At 48.9% G+C, this 26,960-nt stretch overlaps 1 protein-coding gene across 1 annotated transcript in view; it reads right to left on the reverse strand.

Annotated features, from left to right (window-relative positions):
• NRG2 (neuregulin 2) overlaps window positions 1-26,960 on the reverse strand; it is a gene marked incomplete at both ends in the record, with an annotated part of 154,229 nt that overhangs the window by 11,520 nt on the left and 115,749 nt on the right. The window contains 2 exons of the mRNA XM_082291141.1: window positions 8,209-8,267; window positions 17,926-18,046. Coding sequence (XP_082147267.1) covers window positions 8,209-8,267; window positions 17,926-18,046 — 180 coding nt within the window. The remainder of the gene's footprint in view (window positions 1-8,208; window positions 8,268-17,925; window positions 18,047-26,960) is intronic.

Genomic DNA, 26,960 nt, shown 5'->3' on the forward strand with positions numbered 1-26,960 from the left:
ACTGTGCAGTTACAGCAGGTTAGCTTTTGGTAGGCTCAGCAGCAGTCACACAGAGACACTGTACGCTTCAGAGCATTTCAAACCCCCACCACAACTCACATGTTATGCAAAGAAAGACCCAAACAAATTGCAGTGGAAGTTAATTATGAATTCTTTCAGTTAATTATGAATTCTTTTGAGATGAGCCATGTTTGTTAGTACCTGATATGGAATTCACTGTTTAGGCAGGAAAAAAAACCAAAACAAACTAGGAAAGGTACACTTGTTCTGAAACAACTTCTGACAGGTCAAAACACATAGAGACTGCATGAGCCTGGTAGAAACCATTCATTCCCTTTCCACAGGGCAAATCTGCCCTGGCCAGTCTCCCACGCCCCGGTGTGCCCGGGGGCTGTGCTCCTGGGAGGAGCGCTGGGCACAGGGGTGTGAGGGCTCCTGCTGGGGCCTGGGGCTCACCAGCACCGTCCTGCTGCCCACACCCTCACACCAGGCCCAGGGGCACAGCAGCCCTGGCAGCTCAGCCCCTCCATCCCCTGGCCCTGCCAGCCCTGCCCCGGGCAGCCTGGAGCTGCCGTGAACCACGGATGCTGCGAGGGATGAGGTGCCCGGGCAAGGCAGTGCATCTAAAAGTGCAGATGGCACTGAAAGCTTCCCTCAAGCCTGTGGCCTTCCCAACTGCACTTCTGCCGTGGTTCTGCATTGTTTTAGTGTGCTGCAGAGAGCCCAAAGTGCAGCACGTGCTTTCAGATTCACACTCAGCACATCAGTTCATCTTGCAGAGACAGTGCTGAGCACAGGAGTTTATCCAATGAATCAACAGTGCAAAACAGGTATCCCGAATTTTTAGTAATTCTCCTGGTACAGACCTCACCTAAAGACAGCTTTTCTTACACAAACATGAAAGTTCTCCATACTTACCACCATACACAAAAGTGAGCTCTGCTGCTCCCAATCACCAAACACACAAGATTTTTTGCAGCTTGGAGATGTCCAGATTTATTTACTCTATTGTCCATAGGAACTGCTTTTTGCTGCACAGAAATATTGGCTTTCTTTTGCAGTGCTGTTCAAAATTTAGGTGGGGGGGGGGGACTAGCACTAATCGTTATGGAACATGTAAACACGTGTTCTAAAGCAGGTTCTTCTCTTCAAAACAATGCTGATATTTGGGGGGTGTTGGGGAGGGGAGGAGTTGGGGTTCTTTAAGACCTTGTATAATTTAAAGGCCACAAAACCTGGCTGCTCTCTGCTTCACATCTCACATTTGTGTAAAAGGAACAGCAAACTCTACAGTGCATTTCACAGTCATTTTGTACGTGTGGCAGTGACATGGACATAATGTGGTGGGCAGCAGAGAACTGGACAGAATATATCCATCCTAAACCACTTGGTTATCACATCCAGCCCTGACCTACTCCTAAGTCTTCCTACCATTGCACACACCTGTTTCCCCTGACACTGACAAATGCATGTAGAGATACCTCAGACTTCATCTATAAATCTCAGCTGTTGGTCCATCTGCATGCACACATTTCTCCCTGTTCCAGGATTTGCTGCAACAGCTGCAGCCAGAAATGGCTGCAATTCAAAACATTTTCATGGTTTTGCTCACATTTTCACTTTTTTGCAAACTCAGAAACGCCTGTGTGAACAGAGGGGGTGGGCAGGACCTGGGGAGCTTGAGCCTTCCCCTCTCATGTCAGAACTGCTGCTTCTTTTGGCTCCCCAGCCTCAGGGAGCAGATACAGCCAGCTGGCTGGGAAACCTGTGCCAGTGTCTCATTGCTGTCACAGGGAAGAATTCCTTGCTAATATCCAATCTAAACCTGCTCTCTGACAGTTTGAAGCCCTTCCCCCTTGTTCTGTCCCTCCAGGCCCTTCTAAATCTCTCCATCTTTCTTGTCATCTCCCTTCAGGTTGCAATTAGGTCAGCCCAAAGCTTCTCTTTAGGCTAAACAATCCCAACTCCCTCAGCCTTTCCTGGTGGGCACATCCAGTGTCCTGGGACAGTTCACTCCACCTGTGTCCCACTCACCTTCCCAGTCAGACCACCAGCCTGGCACGCTTGCCTGCTGGGAGGCAGGAGGTCTAGGCAGGTCCTCTGGCTCCTCCAGGCAGGGATTCATGCCAGGCTGATGGAGGTGGCTGCAATGAGGAGGTGTTTTGCACCCCAGGCTCGTGGCAGAGGGAAGCTTTGTGATGGCTGAAGTGGATCAATCCCACCAGCAGAGACAAACTGAGAGATGCAGTGCTGCAGAGTGCAGCAGAGCTCTCCAGCTCGCACAGGACAAGCTCCATTGGAAGCAATTTATCCAGAGGCTACCACGCAAATAAACTAGAGTGAGACAGCCCTGAGATGGCAGCTGTAGGCTGAGCAAACTGGCACAGCATTTTTCTCATAACCTTCATCATCATCCTTCTGTCTGCTCTCCACACATCCTCCCTGGTCAGGGCAAGAGGCTACAGCTGAGCACCCTGAACTGCTGGGAGACTCCCCAGGATAGCTGAACTGGGGACACAAGTTTCTTTGGAAAATCTCATTCCAAATGTGCCTCTTGAACCTTTCTGAAAATGCTGTTTCTCAGCATCCGACAAAAGACAAAGTCCTGCATTTGCTTCATCTGCAGTGACTTTCTGACTGTGATGTATTGGAGTTATTTTAAAAGATGAACAGACAAAAACATTTAATGTAAAGTATTCCCGTAGGAGTAACACCTCAAGCAAGATGACTCTCACTGAACTGTAGATTTATAGGATGGTTAAAAAGGATAAAAGCCTTAGAAAACAGCTGTGAAAACTGTGCCTGTGCTCACTTGGACTTCAGATTGCCCAAGAACGTCGATAAGATGCTTAGTTACTGCACATTATTCCCTCAAAATAAGCTCTCTGGGACACAGAGCATGCTCCAAGGCAAGAAACAAAGTGGAGAATTGACATCTGAGGACTAGCAAGATAATAAACTGATGATAATTTTGTTGCTAATCAATTGTACTGACAAGAGCAGCACTTGCAGGGCTCTGATTCAGGTTTTTCCCAGGGCATACGGGGAGCAGTGCAAGACAGGGGTCACGATGGGGACAGAGGACACTGTGTGTGTTGGGAGCTGGGTGGCACGTGGGATCTCCAGGAACAGAAAGTCTGTAAGTGTTCCACAACCTCCACGGCCATTTACCTTCTCCAGTACTGCATCAATAAAACTGATTTTGTCAGCATCAAGAGTCCAAACACATAACAACAGAGTATTCCAAATGGGCTGTGGATGAGCATGCCATTAGCTTTAGGAGATCCCAAGGGTAACCTGTGCTGTGTCCAGGGGAGAGGAATAACCCTGCCCTGCTAAACCACCACCACCCTGTAATTACCCAGCCACACCAAGGCGTAGCCATCCCCCTGTAATTCAGTGGTCAGCAGTTACTGGGTCACTGAAGGGAAGCTGCAGAATGTCTGTGGAATTTAAAATGCTGCTAAATACTGGTTTGGGGGTCAGATGAGTGAGAGGTGGAGGAGGAAGCAGAGAGTTAAGTAAAATAAAGAAGTAATCTTTCACTTATCATTTTTATATTGCAGTCACAGCAGGAAGGAAACCACTGCTGAATAAGTGAGGTGAACAGAGAAGCTAAAATTCAGATCTAGACTCTTCCCAGAAGAGCCTGAAGCGGTACATTTATCCCTCTGCTCACGAGGACACTTGAGCTCAGTGTGAGGAGCCAGGTTCCAGAGGCCGCCCCTCAGAAGGGTCACTTCTACCTCTCAGGGTGGTGACCAACACACCCCTGGCCACAGCCTGGTGAGTGCTGGGGGAAAGGGACCATCCTCCAGAGAAACAAGAAGCCTCTGGCCCAATAAACCTACACTGTTCCACAATGGCTTAGCCAGCAGCACCAGAGCCAGTTCGTGTGTGCTGTGGGAACAGGCTGAAGACAAAGCTGCTCTCCCAATGGATACCTGAAAATCCTGCTCTCTGTTTCCAAGCAGACCAGTAGGAAGGCTCCAAGTATGAATTAAAATTCCATTTGTAAAGAAACCAAGAATTAAATCCGGTGTAAAAATGGAGAATATGCTAGATGACATTGCATATGAATGTCAGCTCTCTTCCGGGGTGTTTACAGCCAGGCCACGGACTGCAACTTTAATTGGATCACAAAGTAGAAAATGAAGATATTTCACTAACCGAGATGAATGGTATGACATTTGTCCTCCAGATTGGTGATGATTATTTGTGGAGATGAATAAACAGCAAAGTTAAGATGAAGTTTCCGTTTCCACAGGCAAGAGGGAAGCATAAATATAAAACTTTATCCCAAATTTCTAAATTGTTCCATAAATCACAAGTGGAAAGAATCCAAATGTGCAGACTTAGGAAACATGTAAATGTTCCTGCTGACCACGTTTAACTCTCAGGATCTCAGCGGCACCAGGACTGAAACAGCTGCCAATGTGTTTTACAAAACCTTTACAACCAGCCAGCCCAAAGCCTGGCAAGTTATGAGTAAACCTCCAGAAGGATTTTACAAAGACCTGCAAAGTTGATTCAGAAGAGAGAAGAGACGAGACAGAGGTAGATCTTGATCTGATGTAGAACAGGCAGCTATGAAATACAGGTGCCAGCCCAGCTTTGAACAAAGAGTTTCTTAGAAGGAAAGATGATTTTGGACATGGTTCTGTCTTCTGAGAAGAGCTACAAGCCATAGCTGTGCCTGTGGAGCTGGGCCCAGGAGGCAGATCTACACTGGGTGAGCCTCCAGCACCCAGCAGAAGCTCTCAGACTTCCTGCCTCTTTTGGATATTGCTGCACTCTTCACCCAGGTGTGCCAGCAGAGAGGAAAATCTGGCTGCAGAGGCCAAATGGTCCGTGGATCCTATTGACAGGGATTCATTCTGGCTGTGGAACAAGAGTTTGATGCGTTCTGTTCTCACTAAGGCAGGGACAGAGACTCCTGTGGTCTGTGGCTCTGCAGGTACCTGTGCCACAGGAGCCACCTGACAGCTACTGCCACGAGTTTGTCTATGGAGACATGGAGTCATGAAGACTTTGATGTGAAAAACATTTTAGTAAGAGGATTTAATGACTCATCACCCATGGAAATAACTCTCTCTGTTCTCCTCTGCCAGGGCATTCCTCTGTTTCACACAGTGATTGCAAACAATCACTGTCCCCTCTGCTCACTGCCATTATTAATTCTCTGCAGTTTAGATTTCTACTGATTTAAATGTTGCTTTAATGTCCCTCTATAAGGGTTTCTTCTCACAGCTAAAGCCTAAACAATATGATCTCCTAACCTTGATCCATCAGCCTTATGTGTGGATGGAGTCAAGACAGACTGGGGGTTCTCTGAGCTACCCCACTAATACAATTCCTAGTGAGTTCCTCTGCACCCATCTGTTAGAAAATAGCAACAGTGTGAGCATGACATGGAAAAAAACCTCCATCTTTAACATTTTCTCTTCATTTTCAAGCAGTGGTGTATATATCCAGGAGGGCTGGCAGTAGGCACCTCCTCATATGGTTGGAACAGCAACATAAAGAAACATCACATGTGAGAAAACCTAACTAAATACATCTAATTTTCATCTTAATGACTGTAGTGGTCTAGCAGGTGTTTTGGGCAATCAGAGAAAAACAGAACTCCAGAGCTACCTGTCAAAGAGACAAAGACAGCCTGAACTCCTGGAGAACATGGGGACTTTTACCTGAGCAAAACCTGAATAAGGGTTTAAACCAGAGAGGTAGGAAGCTGCTCCCAAAAAGAGAGCACACAACATCTGGCACGATGCTGGGATGCTGCACCATCTCCATCTGTGGCCCAAATTCAGCAAAGTATCTGCCATATCTTTTCAGAACAGCATCTTCAATTTAGCTCACTCTGCAGAGACTCTGGCTCAGCCCCGGGATATACCTACTAAAAGTCATTGTAATACTTAATATTCATATTAAAGAATCAGGAGGATCCAATCTAGGCCTGAAAACCTGAAATACCCCAAATACATTTAAAACAACACCAATATAGGTGTCCTTATTTAAGTATCTGTCAAATGCTGGCAGTGTTCTCAAAACATGAATCAGGACAGAGCTATTTTATTTCCAGTGGAAATGCCTGAACCTCATTTAATCTGTTTCAGCTTTTGACCTGTCAGAACCCATATGGGATGAAGCACTGAGTGAATTATAGAACATCAGCAACTTCTACTGTGCCCTAATTATTGATCAAAGTAGAAGGTAAGCATTTGCAGGGTCCACACTTGAGTGAAATGCTTTTTCTACTCAGAAAAACAGCAAGTTCAGTGCAAGCTTTTCTTCAGTGCTGCTGCTATCTATATTACCCAACTGTGACCTGAAAGTGAAAACAGCTATAAACATGTATGAATCATCTTCTTATATGAATTTTATCCAAGTTCAGACAGGTAGCCTGGATTGTTAAGCTGTTTTTACCTTACTATGCTGTGGTTAAAGCAGACTTGAGGTAAGGAAATGTACATGTGTCAGTTTTAAAGCTGGCATTGGTCCTCTAACATTGTTCCTCAGTCCCATAAAAAGCTGGATTCTGCAAGCTGGGGAAAAAAACCCCATGCTGTTTACTCCTGCCATTAATGCTCTCAAAAGGCATTTTCCTGACAGAAAACTCATTTTCACCTCTGTTTTGGTTTTGCAGCATGGCAGCAATAACGTTTCAGCCTGTGGGACACCACCTCATGAAACGTGCTACAAATCAGCTTCATGGGGGGAGCATCCCACTGCTGGCTGCAGCCGGGGCCCTGGCACCCAGGGCTTCCAAGAGGGAAGGAAACCCTTTAGCATCAGGTGAAAGATCAAAATAGAACATCTTGGGTTGTCATTTCAAAAAGAGCTTGCTTGGATGTTGGAGTCTGGGAGGATAAATCAATGGAGGTTTCTACTTCGGGAGCCAATTTGGAACAAAAGGCAATGTAAAAACATTGAGCTGCCCCAAGGGCCCCACAAAGCCCATTTGCATCTTGTCTGTATGCTCCATGCAAGGGAGTCTAATTCCAGCACTTGCCAGCTATTAGCATGTGCTAATGAGACTCCCGAAATTGCCATTTCAGGATGAGGATGGCAGGATTCCTCACAGAGCAGTGGGAGAGGAGTTCTGGCAATCAAGGAGCCATCGTGAAGAGGCATTTCTCCTCTGGTTACCACTAATTAAAGCCTCTTTTTTGGCTCTTTTTAAAAAGCCTCTATTTAAACCCACCATTTGTGGTGGTCCAAGCAGCCAGAGGGGAGGCAGGATGGGTTTCAGGGACAGTCACAGGAAGGGTCACAGGGAGGGTCCCACGTTTCCTGCACTGTAACTGCGTCTGCTTTCAGGTCAGTCCTTACCCAGACCAGGATCCCACTGATGCTGGGACACTGACTGAATAGAGACCCAGAAAAATTATTCACCTTGACCAAAATGAGCTAGTTATGTCTATAAGTGAGACCTGTAGGAAGTAGAAACCAGAAACTGGGAAGCACCAAGTGCAAAGGCTTTGGGTATTTACACTCACTGAACGCATTAGAGGATCGGTCACTGTAGCCAGACTCAATCCCCTATGCAAGACTCTCCAGCCCCCTAGGAGAGGCAGGAACAGGAGTCCAGGAGGGGCATAGTCTGATGCCCATTTGGCAGGTTTCTCCTGTATCCTGCATGGCAGTGAGGCTGGGAAGCCCCGAGGCAGTGGCAGCCACCAGCGTGACCTCTGTGCCACAGACTGTAAAGTGATTTCATTACAGTCACACCCTCGCTGTGATTTCCTCCGTCGGTTCAAGGAGACTCACATCCCCCTCGCAGGAGTGGTAGGAAGATGCCCATCTCCTGCCCTGCACAGCACAGGGAAAATGCCCAAATCCTGCCCTGCACAGCACAATCCATTTCAGGACAGCAATGCTGGCAGGCCCAGCTCCGCACACAGCACAGGCTCATCTCACACAGCACACCCACCACATAACCTCGGGCCTCGTTTGCACTTTGCCTGAAAGGAGCAAGCAGCATTCAGTGCGATCAGAAGTGAAAGCAGAGCCCATTCTAACAGATGGGGAGATAACAAGAGCCCCGGTTCTCCTCTTGGACACGATCACAGCTCCTCTTAGGACCAAGCAGAGCTGGGAGCGCACAAGACAGGAAGAGGGCTCTTGGAGAACAGAAGAACCTGCTTTAAGGACATGACACAGAGCTACAACAACAAGGAGAGAGAGAAGTAGAAAGAGACATACTGGAGAAGCTGACCATTGCGAAATGCTGACACCGGTCTCCTGTGAATTCGATCGGACACCTACCGGAAGAGAGAAAACCAGAAAGAGAGAAACAAGATAGCAAAATGACACCCAAACAGGCTGAACTGAGGCCCCTTCTGATCCCTTCCACGGCTCCTATCTGTCTGCTTTCAGCCTTCACCCTTACCTGCAGCCCTAAGCCCTACCCAAAGCTGACACCAAGAGTCAGCCCTGACTAGACCACTCTACATCCACCGCTGTGCCCGGGAGGTTTTAAGTAGTGTGGTGCATTTTTTGTCTTCAAACATACTTTGCTTAGGATCTGGCATGTACAATCGCAAAGGCAGTTTCTCCAAACATCTCTGTCCGAAGAATCCATTTGGACATCTGGAGGGGAAAAGGGGAGAAATCACAGAACATGTCTGGCACAGTTCTTGAGGCTAAGGTCAGAAATAAAAAGTGCATTGTGATGAATGGAAAAAATAAAGGCTTTACATGCGTATTTACTCTTTGCTTTGCTTTAACAAGGCACCTGCAACATCAGTGTTCCAGCTCTGCTTTTAGGCCTGGGTCTTCAAGCAGGCAGCCAAACCCCTCCTGCTCTGTCCTGCTCTGCCTGCCTCCTTCCTTCTCACCTGCTACAAGCACCAGCTGGCAGGAAGACTGAGATGGGCTGGATGCTACTTTCAGAGACTCTGTGGAGCTGCTCTGTAGACTTGGCAAGAGGCACCACAAAGCAGTGAGCAGCTGCTCAGGCGACAGCGAGCGTTGGGTGTGGAAAGCGTCTCCCCATTCTGACCCCAGAAGTACCCACGGGGTGTTCACGGGGTGGTTAGAGAGAAAGCACGTGCAGAGTCTCTGTGTTAACAGAGAGGAAGGGACAGAGAAGAAAGCTGGGCTGAAGGGGTCTCACATGCTGTCCAAATGTGAGGGTCTCTCAGGCTGTCCTGGCCTGGGTCACTTGATGGGCTGGGATGTGCCAGCTCCTGGGCACCAGTTACACCTTCACATGATGCTCAGGTGGCAGGGAAGGTGCCCTGCAGTTGAGGGCCAGCAGGCATTGGCGCCAGCCCATGAGTAGCTCCCCAGAGCACTCCCCAGCTGAGCCAGGTTTGGGGAGCACAGGGACATGGGCAGGGGTGCTGCAGGAGCTGCAGAACCACCCAGGGTGAGCAGCACCTGCTCCCTGTGCATTGTGACCCTCTGCAGCTGCAGGTGAGCCTGGGAAGCGATGGGAGCCCAGCCTGGCATGGTCAAACCCTTCTCCCCCAGGGACTTGTCTCCCCCCTTCACTTCACATCTTTTCTTCTGGATAATCCTTGGACAGTCCTGCACAGTATCCCAAGTTTTCTTGAAGTCCCAGCTCTCCCCTCCCTGTCCCACAACTCACTCCCTCCCTTCTCAACAGACCTCTCTTTCCTCCAAACTTAAGAGGGCTTTATCTTTATAGCATTTTAACATTTGTTTTTCAACTTTCCGTGAGTGGAGCTGCAGGCTCTGCACCTGGTACATGTCAGACCTTCTCGCTCTCAGATGCCACCCATGAGATCTCACTGTCCTGCAATGACCTGCAAGTGGTCAATAGGAAGGGACTGAAAGACACCTCAGTAAAATGCAGAAGAATCAGAGGTCAAGTCTGATGTCAGTGGCTCAGCTCCCAGCCAGTCTCCTGCAAAGGACAGCAAGAGGCTGGAGCAGCCACAGCACAGCATCAGGCAGCTTCCAGCCTGGGCATCTGGTGGGGTGGGGCAGGTCCAGGCCCAGGCCCAGGCCCAGGTCCAGGTCCAGGTCCAGGTCCAGGTCCAGGTCCAGGCTCCATGCAGAAAACCTTCATTTTTAATAGTTGTACTTCATCATGGACATACACTGACCCGGCTTTGGCACTTGATTTCTTGCTGGATTTCACTGCAGTTTGTGTAGGCCTGAGCTGTGCAAAAAAACTTGTGGCATCCTCAGTGCCCATGACCAAATGTGGGTCAGCATCTGGGTTTTTGGGACCTGTGCTCACACTTCCAAGTGGGAGTGTGTTGGGCTATTTGTGCACCCCGAACTGCTCATGGAGAACTTTAGGACACAGCTCTGCATGAGGCTGCACTGAGCTCTCCAGTCATACACTTCAGTTTCTCAGTGTCCAAGTCACTTCTGAAACTGAAAATTGGACTCAATGGTCAGGCAAATATCTTTGAAAAATTGGGTCTTTTTTCTCATTCTTGGACATTCATCTTGGGGCAGAGGAACAGGAGATGTATCAGCCACACCAAGCCAGCTCCCAAGGAAAGCTCAGCCCAAGGAGTGACCATCGGACGTGGGGCCTGTTGACCTTCCCTGCAATGAAGCAGAGGAAGCTGGTGCTGGGGAGTGAAGAAGATGCCCCATTGTAAATCAAAAAGCACAAACCATGAGGCACTGGGTGGCACAGAGTCACAAAGACAGCCCTGGGGAAGCAGGACTGGAGAAACCCTTCAGAGACTGCACTGTGGCTTGAGCAAGCAGTCCAAAAGAGAAGGTGTCTTCCCAATCCTTTTTGAAGCTTATTCACCACCTCTGATAGAGTCAGGAACTTATTCACAGAGTCTTCAAGGGCATCCAGTTTAGCTTGCAACGTGCTTCCTGTCTGTCTGGGATCTGAGATTTCCTGGACATTGTGAGCACACTGAAGGGCCTCAAAGGTGCTGCTGAATGAAGCAATTGTCCCACCCACCCCAAAAAGGGGTGTTTTGGCAGAAAGGAGCTAAAACTATCTCAGGGGCACATCTGCAAGAGGTCAGCCAAGGCTGGGACTCCAGTGTGACTCAGGCTGCATGCCATTAAGGAAAGACCAAAAATTATGGGAAAACTGGCAGAAGGAAATAAAAGCCCAGAGAAAGGAATTGAAAGAAGTGAAAAAGCAAAACAAAAAGGTGCCGAAGAAGCCTTAATGCCATGACAGCTACCACGTAGCCCATCTTCAGATCTCTGCAGTCAGCCGAACGTGGGTGGGGAGAGGAGCTCTCTAGACAGAAGGCAGTAGACAACAGTCTAGGACAGCTCAGGCTTTTCATCTTTAGTTACTCAGTGAATCAGCACTGGGAGAAGTGACAGATAAAAAGCCCCCCTGAACAAGAGCACCTTCTGTCACCTCCCAAGCTCGAGTACAAGCTGTCACGACACAATGTGCCACCCCGGCACACCTGGGCCTGGCTCCTCATAAGCAAGGCTGCAGGCAGAAGCAGTGACCAGGAGACCTTTGAGAGCATGCAGTGCTTTTGGTTCCTTTCTTTAATCTGTCTCTAACTTCTAGGCTGTTGAAGATGATTTATTATTTATCACTGTGGCCCCAGATGTGACTTCAAGGAAAGAAATTTCCAGCGTGCTTGGCACATGGGTCTTCCAGTCTGGACAGGAAGAGCAGTGGAGATCATCCCTTCTGCATTAAAATCTGCTGCCTGTGCTAAGGGCAGTGCTTCTGCAGAGAGGGATATACCTGAAAGTTAAGGCTCACTGAAGCTGAGAGCTGTGAGCTGTGATCATGGCATCCTTCTGCCTGCACGTTTGACTCAGGAGGTTCTGGCTGGCTGTCGCAGCAAAACCAAGTCCCCCCTTCTTTGGAAAACTCTTGCAGGGACTACACAGATGGTGGACTTTCCTGCAGGTATCACCTCTGGACTTTATGGTGCTTTCACGGAGGCCCAATGGGTCTCTCCCCAAAGGCCAAGGGAAGGGGACAAGGGTGTGTCTGTAGGAAAGGTCCTGGGGAAGTACAAGGCTTCACCAACCTCTTGCAGACAGCACCTTGTCCCCTCTCTAGCCTGAGTGGAGACTCCCCAAACTGTCCTTGCTTAACTCCATCCCTCTGCATCTAATTGCTACCTCTGAAAATTACTTGCAAATGCCATTGATAAAACTGGTCAGGGGTTTTTCTGTCCAGATTCTGTTTTCTATTATTGCTGGAAAATGTCCAATTCTTTTAGTTTTGACCTTGAGACCTTTTATTTTTTTTTTTTAAAACCCCATTTTGAAAACATCCGCAAGATTCTGCTCTTGGGTTCAGGATGAATTGCAGTGAGATATTTACATGGTAACAAAAATGCAGTAAGATGATCAGTCAAATAAAGCATCTCAGAAAGTACAAACCAAAATAGTTTGAATGACTCATTTCTATGGTGTTTGCTGGGCACTTATTTCTGAAAATTGAGGAACTTCGACATTTTGCCCTGTATCACGGCAGGGCAATAATTATTGTTAATTATTATTTGCTACTATTAATTCATTATCATAGTGTTCCTGCTGGAAGCAAAGCTTTCTCTGTCCAGCTGTTGCTCTAAATCTTGCAAGGGTCGGCACATTTCCTTTGCACCCCCAGATCTTAATTAAAATATGCCAAATTCGGTAGCTCTCATAAAGCAACCCATGCTACAGAAGAACGTGAATGAGCAGGTGCTTCAAAACAATGCGATAAAGACAAGCTGTAGCAGAAGGACACAATGCACTGATGTAAGCAAATGGAAAAAAATGTTTCAAGCATGTTGCTTTTTTGTGGGAAGGGCTGAAAAAGAAGACAGTTCTGTCATTGTCCCCTGACCAGTCCCAGATGATCAGGCTCTGGAGAGCCGCAAAAGGCTGCACTCCACAAAATCACTGACGGGAAGAAAAGAAAGCAACCAGAATAAATGCAAAGGCCTTCTCCAGAGCAGCTAATCAAGGCATGTTTGCTGCAGAGTGGAGTCCAGACCTCAGGGACATCCACTGCTGGGCTCAGTGACGACAGCGGCGCGGCTCCGGCTGAGCTGTGGCAGCGCCGCAGGATCTGCGTCGTTGCCTTCACCGAGCCTTTGCTGCTGCAGGATCGGCTTCCACACTCTGATGGGCCTCAAGGGTCTGATACGGTTACAGTGCATTGAGCAGGATGCACAGATGGGTCACTTGAACCTGAAATGGTACCTGATCTCATCACCCAAGATAAACAGCATGCAAAACCCAAGGAACGAGTCCTGGCTGGTTCAGGGGATTTGGAACAGGATGTGGAGATTTTCACCCCTAGCTCTTCATTTCCAAGGGCATTGCAACACCTCCCCACAGAACTGCTCGTGCATCCATGGCACAGTGACGTCCTTGTGGCTGTGCAATGAGCAGCTCGTGCTGACCAAATGCCACTGGGAGGGGTGGAACAGCTCCGGATGCCACAGGGCAGCTGAGCAAACAGTGCTGCCAGCAGGACCACAGGATCCCTGAGATGTTCACACCTTTGGATGGTGCACTGGGAAAGCACAGGGGAGCTGGCAGTGTGGCCAACCTTTCAGAATGATCTTTCCTTTTCCTGGGACAATGTGAAGGAAACAATACATTTGGAGGAGGTGAACATGTGATTTTGAAAGTTGGTGACTTGGATTCATCAGCTGGTTTAGAAATGAACTGATCTGTTCTCCTTTTGCTTTGTTTTGTTTTTATTCTCTCCTTGACTTTCACTTTTTGCCTGAGGTGCACCAGGCCTCTGACCTCACTCCCTCACGTGAGGCAGAGCTGTCACCCCAAGCACAGAGAGTCTGTTTATCTGTCAGCATTTGTAAATCCTCCAGTCTGATTTTTGCGAGCACAACTGGTCCAACATGTTGTGGGGGTGTTGCTCTGTACTACTCTTTAAGTCTTCTGACCCCACACAAGATCCTGGCCCAGGGCAGATCACTTTGACTCCACTGGCCACATGAAAGAGACCTGAAGAGCGTTTTAGCGGGCAGAGAAGGCTCTGCAGTGATGAGACCTGGCTTGCTGCTTTCTTTGGCTGGGAAGACCCCAACTGTACCTAACGTGTGCCAAGACCTAACTGGGAAAAAGAGCATTTCTGCTCTTTGGGCAGCACAGCCCTGTGGGGCACCCAGCAATAAAAGATTGGAGCAGCTTCCAACTGCTCTAAGTTGTGCCAAGGACTCTGTGGGCTCCAGGATGGAGGCAGATCCAAGAGCAGAGGCTGCCAATCATCCCAACGCTGTGTTTGACTGGACACAACAAAGCAGGCACCACTGTTGTGTGTCCCAGCCCAGTGCAAGGCCTTGTTTGTGTGCATCCCTTCTGTGGCACCTCAATGTGCTCTACTCAAGTGTGTCACTGCCCTGGAGTCCAGCTCCTAAGGCCTCTCTGAGCAAAATGGTCTGGAGAAGGGTTCAGAAATTCTTCTTCTCAAGTGCTTGGAGCACAAGGGCTGCTGCATCAGTCCTGTCGGTGTGTGGCTCAGTCATTTCCCAGGTTTATGCTGAAAATTTGCAGAATATTTGAGGCAGATCCCACTTCTCTCATCTAACTTCCAGGTGGTCTGTTTGCAGAGTCAGGATAACAGCACAGATTGCTTTGTGTTCAGGTTTCCTTTGACACCAGCATGTGTAGAATTTACTTCAAATTAAGGACAAAATTATGGAAGAACGTAATCCAGAAATACACCGTTTCTGAAACAGCTCCAAGTCCATTCTGGGCTCTTCCTCAGTGAAGAAAATGCTTTGTCCAAGGTGTAGCTGAAGTGTGTTGAAAAGGGAGGGAGGAAGTGGGATTACAGGCAAATACTTTGTTCCTCAGGATTTAAAAGACCAGGAGGACCTGGTCCTCAGGATTTAAAAGACCACGTTTCTGGAAAGCCTGTTATAAAATAATAGTAAAAGGCCAGCTGCCAATTTAGGCAATATTTGTAGCAAATCGAGCATGAACCACATCAGGAGAAGAAATTATTTGAAAACTCATCTTCTGTTTTTGGTGCAGACTGCCAGGGGGAACATCTACAGGAAGGATTTCTGTGCTTCTGGACAGCTGCAAGAACGGAACGCACTCCAGGAAGCTGATCACAGGATGGTGGCAGGCAGTGAACAAGAACACTCTAAAACTCTAGTAACTGGCATTGGAAAGGCTGGCAACATCACATGGGTGCTGGAGGGATAGAATCCCCTGAGCATTCAGTGAGGGAGGGCTGCAAGCTGGCACAGGGGGCCAGAAGATCCCCCCAGGCCCTGCTGACTTATTGGAAGAGCAACATGGAAACAGCGCATGGACGCTTGTTGTTCCTCACTGGAGCTGCTCACGTGGCTCCTGTTGATCTCCAAAGCATTTGAAGAGGTTGTGAACAGAACCTACTGATCTCCTCCATGCTCCTGGCTCAGAGGCACAGTGAGGCTGGAGGGCCAAGGCTGCTGTTGCAGAGGTCAGAAATGAAGGTCGAAGCTGTATGTTTGCCTCCTTTCCTTTCTCCTCCGAGTCTGTATTGCTGCATCTTTCACAAACACAGCAGCAGATCTCCTGTCCTGGTGCAATGAGGAAGCTGTGGAATGTCAACTCTTTCTTTGCAGGCAAAGGGGAAGTCTGTTTATTCATCAGCATCTCCCCCAAGAATCACCCATGTCACTGGGAGAGCCATTTTATGGGAAACACTGTTCAGTTCAAATGCTTCTGCATCCCTCAATAACTATTATCCTTCGGAATCCAGAAACTCTAAAATTACACCACTTCAAGAGCCAGGTTTTCTTATCTTCAGTCTGTGATTTAATGATAAAAGCACCCAAGGTGAATGAACATCCAGAGATCTCCTCAAGCAGTAAGATCAGAAGTGACTGTGCTGTGTGGAAGGCACTGGGTCCCCCGGGTTTCCATGAACATGGAGCCACATTTTCTGGCAGATGAACAGTGACAGTGCAGACCTTCCCAGCACCTCCTTCTGGGTAACACTTTCCTGCCCTTCCACACGTGCCTGCTCAATTCCCGTCTGGTTTTAGCAATTGGTATCTTGGAACTCATGGGAAAAGGATATCATTTTACCATCTGCAAGTGAGGCTTTCAAATGAGGTGAAATAATTAGGGCTGCTTCGTGTGGCACGTAAAATCTTAATGGAATCCATCACTGAGCGTGCCCTCTGCTCATCAGCTGTCAGAGCAGCCTGGTTGGAAGGTAGGCTGTTTCTTCATGAGACTGGAATTACTTTGGCTAAAACAGTCTTTCTGCTGAAAGACGTTTGACACCTACCACAGTATTTTTTCTCTAGGCAAAGGTGATTCTTCTGTACGGCAGGATTTCAGGTAACTCTTGTTGTAATTGAAAATTGATCCGATTTTAATCTTGATCTGGATTTGAGTTCTTTCCAAAAGAAACAGCCTTGAAGTCTATGCTTCTGGCATGACCACTTTGCTCACAGATAGAGATGTTGATTCACACCCTCCTCCAGACTTCAAGGGTTTAGCCCTTCCCAGAATGGAAAGACTGGAACTGCTGGGGCTTCCTGGGCTACAGCTACACCAGAATAGTGGCTGTGACTTTATCAGCAGTATGGGGCTTCCCCCATGTTTCCTGTGGGGAACACTGACAAGATGATCCCACGGTGCCACCAGGAAGCCAATGGCAGGGACAACTACACTAAAGCACAGGGCTGTGGGGACAGGGGCTGCTCCCGCTCCTCGCACATGGCAAACGTGGAAGCCACAGCTTCTGGTGTCTGTCCTACCCAGCTCTTTCTGTGTCTAAGGGGCAAGTCTGGGAGAACTGGGAGATGCTCCTTCCCCCACAGCTGACCCTGCACTGCAAAGCAAGAGCACAAGAGCTCAGCAGGATACGTTTCCAGATGGCCTTTTCTGCTGCTCCCTGCCAAAACAATGGAGTACTGGGAGAAGGGAGGAGTTGTGCTCAGTGTGATCCAGCCCACAGGCTTTCCACAGGGGTGAGGGTTCGGTTCAGGTGCATCCTCCAAAGCCTGAGGAGCTGAGGTGCCTGATGAGCATCACATCCTGCAGTGCTGCTGGGCTGACATCCATGGATGTAAAGACCTTTGGCTGTGTCTCCACTGAGAGGTCTCTGGGCTCCAAAGGGAGAAAATTGTCAGCTCTGGGCTTCTCCAAGCTGGGCAGTGATGCCTGGGTCACCAGGTGAGCTCAGAAGAGGATTCCATCTGCTCAGTGGATGCACACCCAGGGCACTCCCTCCTGCTGACTGTGCAGGAGCCCAGGGGCACGTACAGGTGTGCTCTGGGTGCCTGCACCTCCAGCACTGGCAGTCAGACTGCACAGCTTATCCACAGGCACTATTAGGCTTGGGGGATGAGGTGTGAGATGCTATTGGGCTTTCTGGCTGTGAGCCAGGGGTGAAAAAGTCTCACATCCCATTCCACATCCCTCAGGCTGTGCAGCCCCACTGCAAACCCTTCAAAGCAGTTCATTTTAAGGATAACTTAGTACATGTCTCTGTTTTTTATTGTGGGTTTGAAGGAGGAAACAAACATCCCACAACAGCTACAAAGCTGCACAGAGAGGGGAACAGCTGGGTGTTAACCCTGGGCCCATGAGGTACAGGAGAGGTCGGGGCAGGTCTCAGCAAGGGACCCCTCCAGTAAAGGGGGAGGGAGGAGGCTGTGCCCTGGGAAGGTCCCCCTGACTGGAGGGCAGGATGTGTCAGCTCAGGGAGAGCAAAAGGGACCCAAATTTCCCTGAAGCTGCAGAAGAGAAAGGGGAAAAAGGGAAAAGAAACAGCCAGGACGAACATATTCTTAGAGGGAGAAAAGCCAGGAAAAGTGAGCAGTGACACGCACACAAAAAAGGAAAATACGAATCCTTGCCCCCCACCCTTGCCCCTCTAGTGCCCCTTTCTGAACCGGCACAGCTCAAACTGCAATTGCCAGGAGAACTTCAGAGCTCCCCCCCACTCTGGCAGTTGCACAAAGGTCTCCTCTCCCTCAGCCAAGGAATTTCCATATTGACACAAGAACTCCACTCACTTACTTGCACGACAGCTGATTAATCCCCTCGATGTAGTAGCACACCCCTCCATTGACACAATAGGACTTGGCTGTTTCGTTGCATTTTCTGGCATGCCCGGACCAGGAGGAGAGAGTTGTGGTTACTGCAGGGGAAAACAAAAACACACACAAAAAGGATATAATGTTATTTCCTTTGTTGGGCAATTCTGCTTCCTTAGATGATTTTCTACAAGTTCATTTGCCAATGTAAAAACCCCAGAACTACAAACCTCAGCCTGTGCCTTTAGACCCACCTTCAGGTCCTGGGGCTGCAACTTGACCCTTCCTTTCCCAGCAAAAGGGGCCAAGTGAGTGAGGAGTTGAAGACTCATCTTCCTCTAAGCAGCCAGCATGTAGAACAAGATCATTTTTTTGGCAAGCTGTAGGGAAGTGCCCCTTTCCCGCTGTCCTTGCCCCCCGTCATGCTCGGAACGCTGTGCCAGCAGGCAAGCAGGAGGTCAGGAAGAAGAGGAGCTGAGGAGTCACAGAGCCACAGTGACGTGCTGCTGAGGCCTGAGTACACCAGGACACTGGACCCAGACCCAGAGGTACTGCAGGGGACTTGGCATTGCTCCTCACCTCTGTCAGGGGATGAGTTTCCAGAGCCAGGAGCAGGCCTGGCACAAGCAAGAGCAGCTCCATCTGTCCCTCCCCGCTCCTGAGCGTTGCTGTGTGCTGCCACAACAGGGCTGCCCCAGCAGACCCAGCAGAAATCAGCCAGCCCCAGCTCGTGCTATGAGGGAGGCAGCCAGCATGACTCAAGTTCCTGGGATACAGGTGCTTCTCCAAATCTAAACTTCTTTCTAGAGGAAAGCTTTACAGTCCTGTAAGCTACAAGAAAACCTGAAGGTAGTCTGCAGAATTTCACTGTAATTCCTGTCTCTGAGAGACTCAGATAAACTTAAGCCCAAAGAGTCTCCAAAGGTAAAACAAAGGCTTCTAGCAAGGAAAATACCTGTTGTTAGAGCACTGATAAAGGTTACAGAAGGTGAGCAGCTTTGGGGAATACAGACCCATCTTCACATAACTCAAAGAAGGGCTGGGCACTCAAAAGCATGAATTTGTTACAATTGAGCTCTTAATCTCTTTAAAAATAGTTGCCTTTCCTAGACTACCCACCTTGCTCAGACCCTATCACAATTACACCTCCAGCAGTGTGGCTAGTACCTCCTTTGCAGCACCTTGTATGCTGTAGTCACGGCTTCTGAGGAGATACTCTCTTCCATCCTGTTTTCCAAAGCGTGAACAAGCCTCGTGGAGAGGTTAGTGACACCATCCCTGAGACTGAACTCCTCACTGACACAGGATTCGAGGAAGAAAGCTTGAACCAGAGCCAGGCAGGAGCCAGTCAGAGACACAGGAGGAGCAGCAGGGCAAGCTGTGGCCTGTCCCAGAGGGAGCCAGGGCTGCTCCCCACTCCTCGGCACCCCCTGTGCTCATCCCACCTCTGCAGGGGCTCCGAGGCTGCCTCTGGCTGCAGCCCGCACGCCAGAGCCAAGGGCTGTATTCCCATGATCCAGCTCCAGCACCTGCTGGGAACATCCAGGCTCTCCCAGGCAAAGGAGGGCTCCCAGCACCTCTCCCATGTGGGTGATGCTTGGCACACGAGCAAGCAGACAAGTTTGTTCTGGCTCTCATGCTTTTGGGTCTCTCTGCCTGCGTGGAGTCCATGGCTCTCCGAAGGAGGAGTTTCCCGCTGGGCTGTGCCCAGGTGGAGCAGCCCACGCTGTTACCTGTGCATGGCTCAGGGCAGGGCCAAGCTCCCTGCTCAGTTTGTTTGAACCATGCATTGTCCTGTCCATTGCCTTCCATTCCCATAAGGAAGTGGACGCCTCCCACTGCCTGACAGGCCGGGGTTGTGCACGGAGCAGAGCTATTTCCATGCTTTGCCTTGAATAACCATTGCCTCTGGCTCTGTCTTTCGCAGCTATCCAGGGCACAGCAAGATGACCTAAAGTGCTCTGCAAACGAGACTTGGAAAACACTCCAGCAAAGACCCAAAATGCTCACAGCCCTGGGACAGCAGCTGCTCCCTGAGGGCACGTCCTGCCAGCCAGCTGGGAGCCAAATGTGGACAGCAAGCAGAGTGCACACACTGGAGTGGTGGAGCAGAGGATAGTTCAACCAAGCCTTCAATGAAACTCTTGCAAAAATCTGAAAACTCCCAAACCTCTACAGGAAATTCAGCACTCCCTTCCAGTTAAGATTAATGGTAACTAAAAGCCAAAGCCATTATGAGTCTGTGTAATTTATCTGGGGAATGCAGACTCATTATACAGACAAGGCTTTATAATTTATACCTTTACAAGATAGTAGCACATTTCTATTCAGAAGAGGAGAGCTTTGGGTCTCTGTTAAGTGTGGATCTCTGCAAGTGTACCTTCAGATCAGGGAGCACTGAAACTTCATCAACCAAAGCGCTGGTGCAAATTGGAAGGCACATGGATGAAGAGCAAGCACATGCTGCAGGGAGCTGTCACCCCTGCAACCATCAAATACACCACTTGGTAGCAAGCAAAACGATCCATCTGGCAAAGTCTCGCATCATAAACCCTACAGGAAATGATTCTGGAGCAAGCCCTGCCACAGCAAGACAGGGGCAGAGAGGGAGAACTGAAAACAGAGCCCAGAAACCTCCCCAGAGGAAACCCCCCCTAGATAAGAAGACACCCAGCCCACTGAGAAGGGTGGATGGGAAGATGCAGTGCTGTGTGGTGTGATACGAGGGTGGATTACAGTGCTCATCAGCCAGAGATTGCATGGGATCTTCATCCCATAGAAACAGTTTTGTCCCTTTTAAACAGATAAAAAAGAGCCTGACATGATTGAGGCTGGGGCATGTTGGCCACTTCTGGGGGACAGCTGTCAGTAGAGCTGTGCCTGTCAGGAGAATGCATGGCTGATCACCTCTGCTAGAAGCACCTTGCAAATGTCATTATCCTTTAAACCCTGTTTCCTGCAAGTGCCTTGCCTTTTATCCCAAAGAAGCACAAAGTGTTTTAAAACTGACTCATGGAATCATATTACTACGGTCCATTTGTCAGCACAGAGATGTGGCAAAGGCCACAGAGAGAGGCAGTTCCCTGAAGAGAGAAGAGAGCATTAGGAAATGAGGCCATTTTAGACTAAAAGCTGAGCACTACTGGGCAAGCCAAAGCCCTGCCTTGCCCCCAACAGTGGCAAAGCTGGAGAAAGAAGATCAGCATGAGCACACAATGATAATATTCCTTAGGCCACCCAGGACGGGGGGCTCAGAGACACCCCAAGACAGCCACAGTGTCCTTACATTTAGTGGCCTTTGCTGGATTCTTCCAGCAACACGTTTAGTTGCTGTTTGAACAAATCTAATCTTGTAGCATCCACAATATTTGTGACAAGAGCTCCAGTGCTACGCACACAGCGTGCAAGGGCACATCTCCATTCAATTCTTTTAACCTGCCCTTTTCTGCCTCCTGAGTTAGAAAAAACGGGTCATTATCCCCACTTGTTTCCCCTGTGCCACCTGTGGCATTACAGGCACAGCCAGGATCTCCTTTCCGAGCTGGGAATCTCTTTGTATTCCTTTTTTGGGTCATCCCTGGTTCTGGTGTTCTCTTTGGAAATAGCAAGACCATACGTCACACATGGTATTTATGGGATATCTATTCCAGTCACAGGAATTCCTGATGTTCTTATTGAGGTTTGATACACTGAGTACAGATCTTTATCTCTTATAACCCTGAAATCTCACTGCTGTGTGGTAACACATAGTCTAGAGCCTTCCAAGGTGCCTGATCACCCTGGGATGTTGCTGCAACTGGGACTTCACATTCATGATAGCAACTATTTAGGGTGCAAGGATGGAGAGACCTGCCACACTCTAGTGGGAGGACAAAGGGAAGCAAAATGTCTCACTTAGAAAATGTTAACTGTGCCTGAGCTGAAACGTGGCCCTCTGACACCATGTGGCTGCAGATCACACATGAGCACCTCAAAGCATGATGCCAAAGGAGATTTCAGTGGGTTTCCACCCCATTAGTGGGAGAATTATCCCAGATTCACAAGTTACTTGGTGTTTAGCTCTATTCCCCATCAGCCTGGGCCACTGCAAGTACTTTAACAACTACATGCCTGGTCCAGAGTCATCTGCACTGGGATGTCTGATGCTGGTATAGGGAACCTCACACACAGTTCATTTACAGCCATGCAGGTACTCTCACCTCTGTGCCAAACACTACACAGCTGTGCCTGGTGATCCAGAAATTACTTCCCACAGCTATTTCACATTAACTGCTGCACAGTACCCAGCACATTTTACCCCCCCTTGGCTGGTTGGTTGGCAGAATAAGTCCTTCATTCAGCCTCCAACAAAACTCCATCTATCCCAAATGGCTTGGAAAGTTGTAAAGCTGCTGAGATAAGTGGAGAACTGAATAAGCAAGGGAGCAGTTTTTGGGTGGTAGCAGGGCGGAACAGGACTCATGGAGGCAGTGGGATGTGATGAGGGGGTTGTGCAGTAACACCAGTCATGCACCAACAGCCTCCCCAGGTACTTCCACAAATTAAAAGCGGAAAACAAGGAGTGTGCACGAGGCAAGCTATGGAAAGCAAGTGGTGGCATTTCCTTTTGACCAGAGGGAATGAGCAAGGCACCCCTGGGACACACAGTGGCAACCTGGTCAGAAAGCCCCTGCAGGGTGAGAGAAGGGCTGGAGCAGATCACCCATCAGCAGGTCAGATCCCCAGCTGGTCTTCAGTCCCAGGACTGAGAACAAAGCTGAAGGGAGGAGGTGAGGACAAAGGAGACAGGGGAATAAGGAGGCGAAGAAAAGAGGGGAGTAAGGACGTGAGGACAGGGAAAAAAGAGGAGGAAAGACTTGAGGACAGGGAAGGAAGGCTGCCTCTTGATGATGTGTTTGTGAATGATCTGCAGCCACGTTTTATTGCTGCTGCCCCAGCCAGTGAGGACAGAGCAGCATAAACACACGAGAGATTCACAGCACTGGAGCCATTCAGAGAGTCTGTTTTCCACCACACGCCTCAGTTACTCTGGACTATCATCAATGACAGGGCAACAGAGAAGAGAGCCAGGGGCAGTGACTCTGCTGGGTGGACTTCCCCTCCCACAACCCATCTACGCAGAAAGGCCATTAATGATTGTGCAGGGATTCTTACACAATTCCTGCCATGCACGTCATTTAACCTTTGCAGGTAGCTCACCAGCCTGTTCTCAGAAGTCTGGTGAAATACTCCCCCTGCAAAGAGTTAATTAATGCAGCTTGGACTATAAATTATTGTTAATTTTTCACGAACTACAGCTACTGTCGAGGAGAGCAGGGAGACAGCGATAGCTTCGCCACTCCTTTTCTTCTTTATAAATAGCTGTGGCTGGTGGGTTCATAGAGTACAGACACTTTATTCTCTCAATATTTAGACATTCAGTTAGACAGATGAACTCAGCTGGTTGGGGAGTGTATACAGATTACCTGCTCTGTATATGCCTCGTGTACTTACTGATAAAACACAGAATTGCTGAGGTTCCCCTCAACAGAGTTCATCCAACTACTTGTTAGAAGAACATGGATGAGAAGGTGTCTGGCCAAGATATTTCTTGTTGTAGCACTGTAATCCTGGCACGAGCCACACTAAATCCATGATTTACACTGATTAACACATGGAGGGGCTGGTGATCCTCACCATTCCCTCTGTGGCAGATTTCTGTGTGTCTGATACAACACCTCCTCTCGCAATAAACCTGAGCAGAGTCTGGATGCTGCCTGCTGCTCTCTGTACATGAAATCAGAAGGGCCAGTGCACACTGGGGCTTGCCTGACAGCAGACTGGGGACTCTGGAGGTCATAAAAATTCTGCTCCTGTGTGTTTATTCATTTGGAAATGACCAAATATTTACCCCGCTTTTTACTGAAATAGATCCTGCTGGAATCATGTTTCCAGTTCCTGAGGGGATCATTAGGATCAATAGTTGCAGACTAGGAGTTCATCCCAAGATACAAATACCAGACTGCAAGACTCTCATCATGGAGCATCAGATGCCGCTGATCAAAACAGCACAGGTTGCATTCCTCACCTCTCCCATCTGCACTGTTCAGGGGTTTCACTAAGAAACAAGTTTAAAGGTTTCTGAGCACTCAGGGGCTGCCTGTTTCCATGGGACAGCCAGTAACTGCAGGGCCAAAGTCCTGTGTTACTGTCAAGCTTCTACTTACTCCTCTAGAATGATCTCTCCAGCTTTATGAGGGAGCCCTTCCTATGCTCTTCTCTACCAGAGGGGTCTGAAATGCACACTCCAGCACTGCAGCATTTCATTTTCCCAAATCCCCATCATCAACTGTAATAGCAGCAACATGATACTTCAATGAAGGGATTTGTTCAGCAACCTAAAAATCCTTTTGCAGAGCCAATGCCAGCGTGAAAGCTTCGCAAGCAGGGCAGCTGAAGCCCAAGAAGTGAAGCAACACACCAGGATCCCAGGATGGAGCCAGAAGAGCAGATCCCCTGGTCCACAGCCCAGCTCTGAAGGCTGGGCTCAGCCTCAGTGCTCCCAGGGGACATCAGCTCCCATTCCACACTTCATCCTGCCCCTCTTTGCCTTTAGAGTCACTGCCTGTCCTTACACCACACCTCGAGTAGTACCTGTGTGACTACTTAAAAAATACACAGTGTGCAGAATGAGCAGTGAGCAGGATCTGGCAGCTGCCAGGCACCACACAGCTCCCTGCAGACTGGCAGTGAGATCCCCACATTCACCTCAACGTTCCGTGCCTGCGTGCGTGCAGGTTCCGCTCAATTACAACCACACCTCCACCAATGGGGTTTAAATTATCTGAGCAAAGACCACACCAGGACTTATTTTTAGTCTAATATTGAAAACTGCTCTGTTCACATGGCCAGACTTGTGTCTGTTCTTGTCCATGCTCTGGGCTGGCTGGACACCCTTCAACTCCAAACCCAGAGCACCCTGCTGACGTTTGCAGCACTGGGAGCTCCAGGAGAGCTCAGTGGCCTCAGGCTGGAGGGGCTGGGGACTGACCAGCCAACTCACAGGCAGGTCTGCCATGGTCACCCAGTAAAGACCATGCCAGACTGGATTTGAGAGCAGGTTTGGGGGGATTGGTTGAACTACAACTACGTAGCACAAGTTTCTGTGGGGTGTGTGACTCACAAACCACAGCGCAGCTATTGCAACCATGCAAGTCCTTCAGGCCAAGCTCACCTGGCAGAGACAAAGTGAGGAGAACATTTCCAACAGCCAGACATGCTAGGCATCAGGGAAGGTATTAAACTGGAGAGGGATTGCCTCAATGAGTCTACAAACTTCATCCAATGGCATCACCCAGATGACAGCTATGAAATCTGTGGACCCCAACCGGTGTGTGGAGAGTTGGACTTAACTGGAGAAAAAAGGACTCTTTCATCTACCTTTCCCACAGGGGTCTCTAGAGGGACTCTGGGGAGGGCTTGTGATCCCCAGCAGATGAAATAAAGGCCCCAAAACTAAATCCAGAGAGCCCAGCTTTCTTCCAGGTGCTTCATATTACCCCCAACCCTCTTGTTCTCAGCACAATTCAGCACTGCCTCCTCTGCTCTTTCTCCCCATCTCACCTTCTCCCGCGATCCCGAGCCTCTCTCTGCTGCAGAGCACCCTCAGCCAGGGGCACTGGCAGCCCACACAGGCTGATAAAGCAGTCACCAGGCACTCACCCAGCCACAGAGCAAGCAAAGAGCACGAGCAGGGTCCGGGTGAGCAGCTGCAATGTTCCACATGTTGGTTTAGAGCACCTGCCCACCACTGGCACGTCCTCCTGTATCCTGACATCCAAACCACACTTCCTCCACCTGGCCTGTCCCTACCCTCAGGACTTCACCTGCTTGTTGAAGCCAAGGGAAGGAACTAGAGGAGAACTCAACAGCAGAAAGCAAGCACAAGGGATTGCCTGACCTTCTCAGGGATTTCAAACATTATCTTACCTTTTTAAAATGAAACTTTGAGAGCGTTTTACTATCTTTGTCCTGCATAAGCCTTCCATCTCAGAATGCTCTCCAGATTGCTTTGACCCTTCTTCCAGTTCTGCCTCCATCAGAATTCTTCTAAGTGTTGACACTGGTTCCTATCCTGTTTACCCAACTTGTCATAGCCACAGACTCCTGAACCGTGTTTAGCTGCCTCACGCTGCACCATGACAGGATCACATTACCATTTCGAGTTCTCTGGATGTTGAAATGAGCATAAAGGACCTTTCTCTGTGCATTGGGGCACATGATCAAGTTACCACATCCCTGCAAGTTCCTGCCTGTGAGCTGAGCCTCTGTGACCACCCAGCTGCACAACCAAGACAAGCACAAAGTATCTTATTTAACACGTTTTCACCATGAATGGGGCTACTGCACCACTGAATGAAGCTGAGTGGTGCCTCATGCCATTCACACACCAGCTACTGGGGGAACCAGTGGCTAAAATCCAGCAAGGGATTTACAAGATTTCAGCGAAACAACAAAGGTGGGACAACCCACAGGTGACTCTGAACACGGATATTGAAAAGAAATGCAAGACTTTTACGGGAATGAGATACTTGTCTGCTCTCCAGATCATCCCACCTCACATCTTCATCACCTCCCCATATGCTGTACACACGTGCAATTCTATGATACAACATCAATCACCATAAAAATCGGAGAGACTCTGAGTTATTCAGGTGACACTTGGGAGATACTGCAAAAAAAGGCATGTGAAGGAAAAAGTGAGTTACAGCTTTAACTCTGGAGACTTTGCCATCTCTTCCCATCAGTAGAAAAAAAACCCAGACAGTGATGATGCATCCACAGAGGAAAGAAGTTTCCCAAAAGGGGAAATTTCTGTGTTTCCTTTCTGAGATTTGGCTTTTAAGAAAATAGCATTTCTCTAATATAATGCAAAGAAGTAGCATGGATCTCTTCTGGTGAAAACAAAGGAAAAATCCTGGGGAAGGATGGTGTGGCCATGGCATTAATGATGCTGTATCTCAGGTTGGTGTCTCTAGT

This window comes from Coloeus monedula, assembly GCF_965178545.1.
Source record: "Coloeus monedula genome assembly, chromosome: 15".
NCBI lineage: Eukaryota > Metazoa > Chordata > Aves > Passeriformes > Corvidae > Coloeus > Coloeus monedula.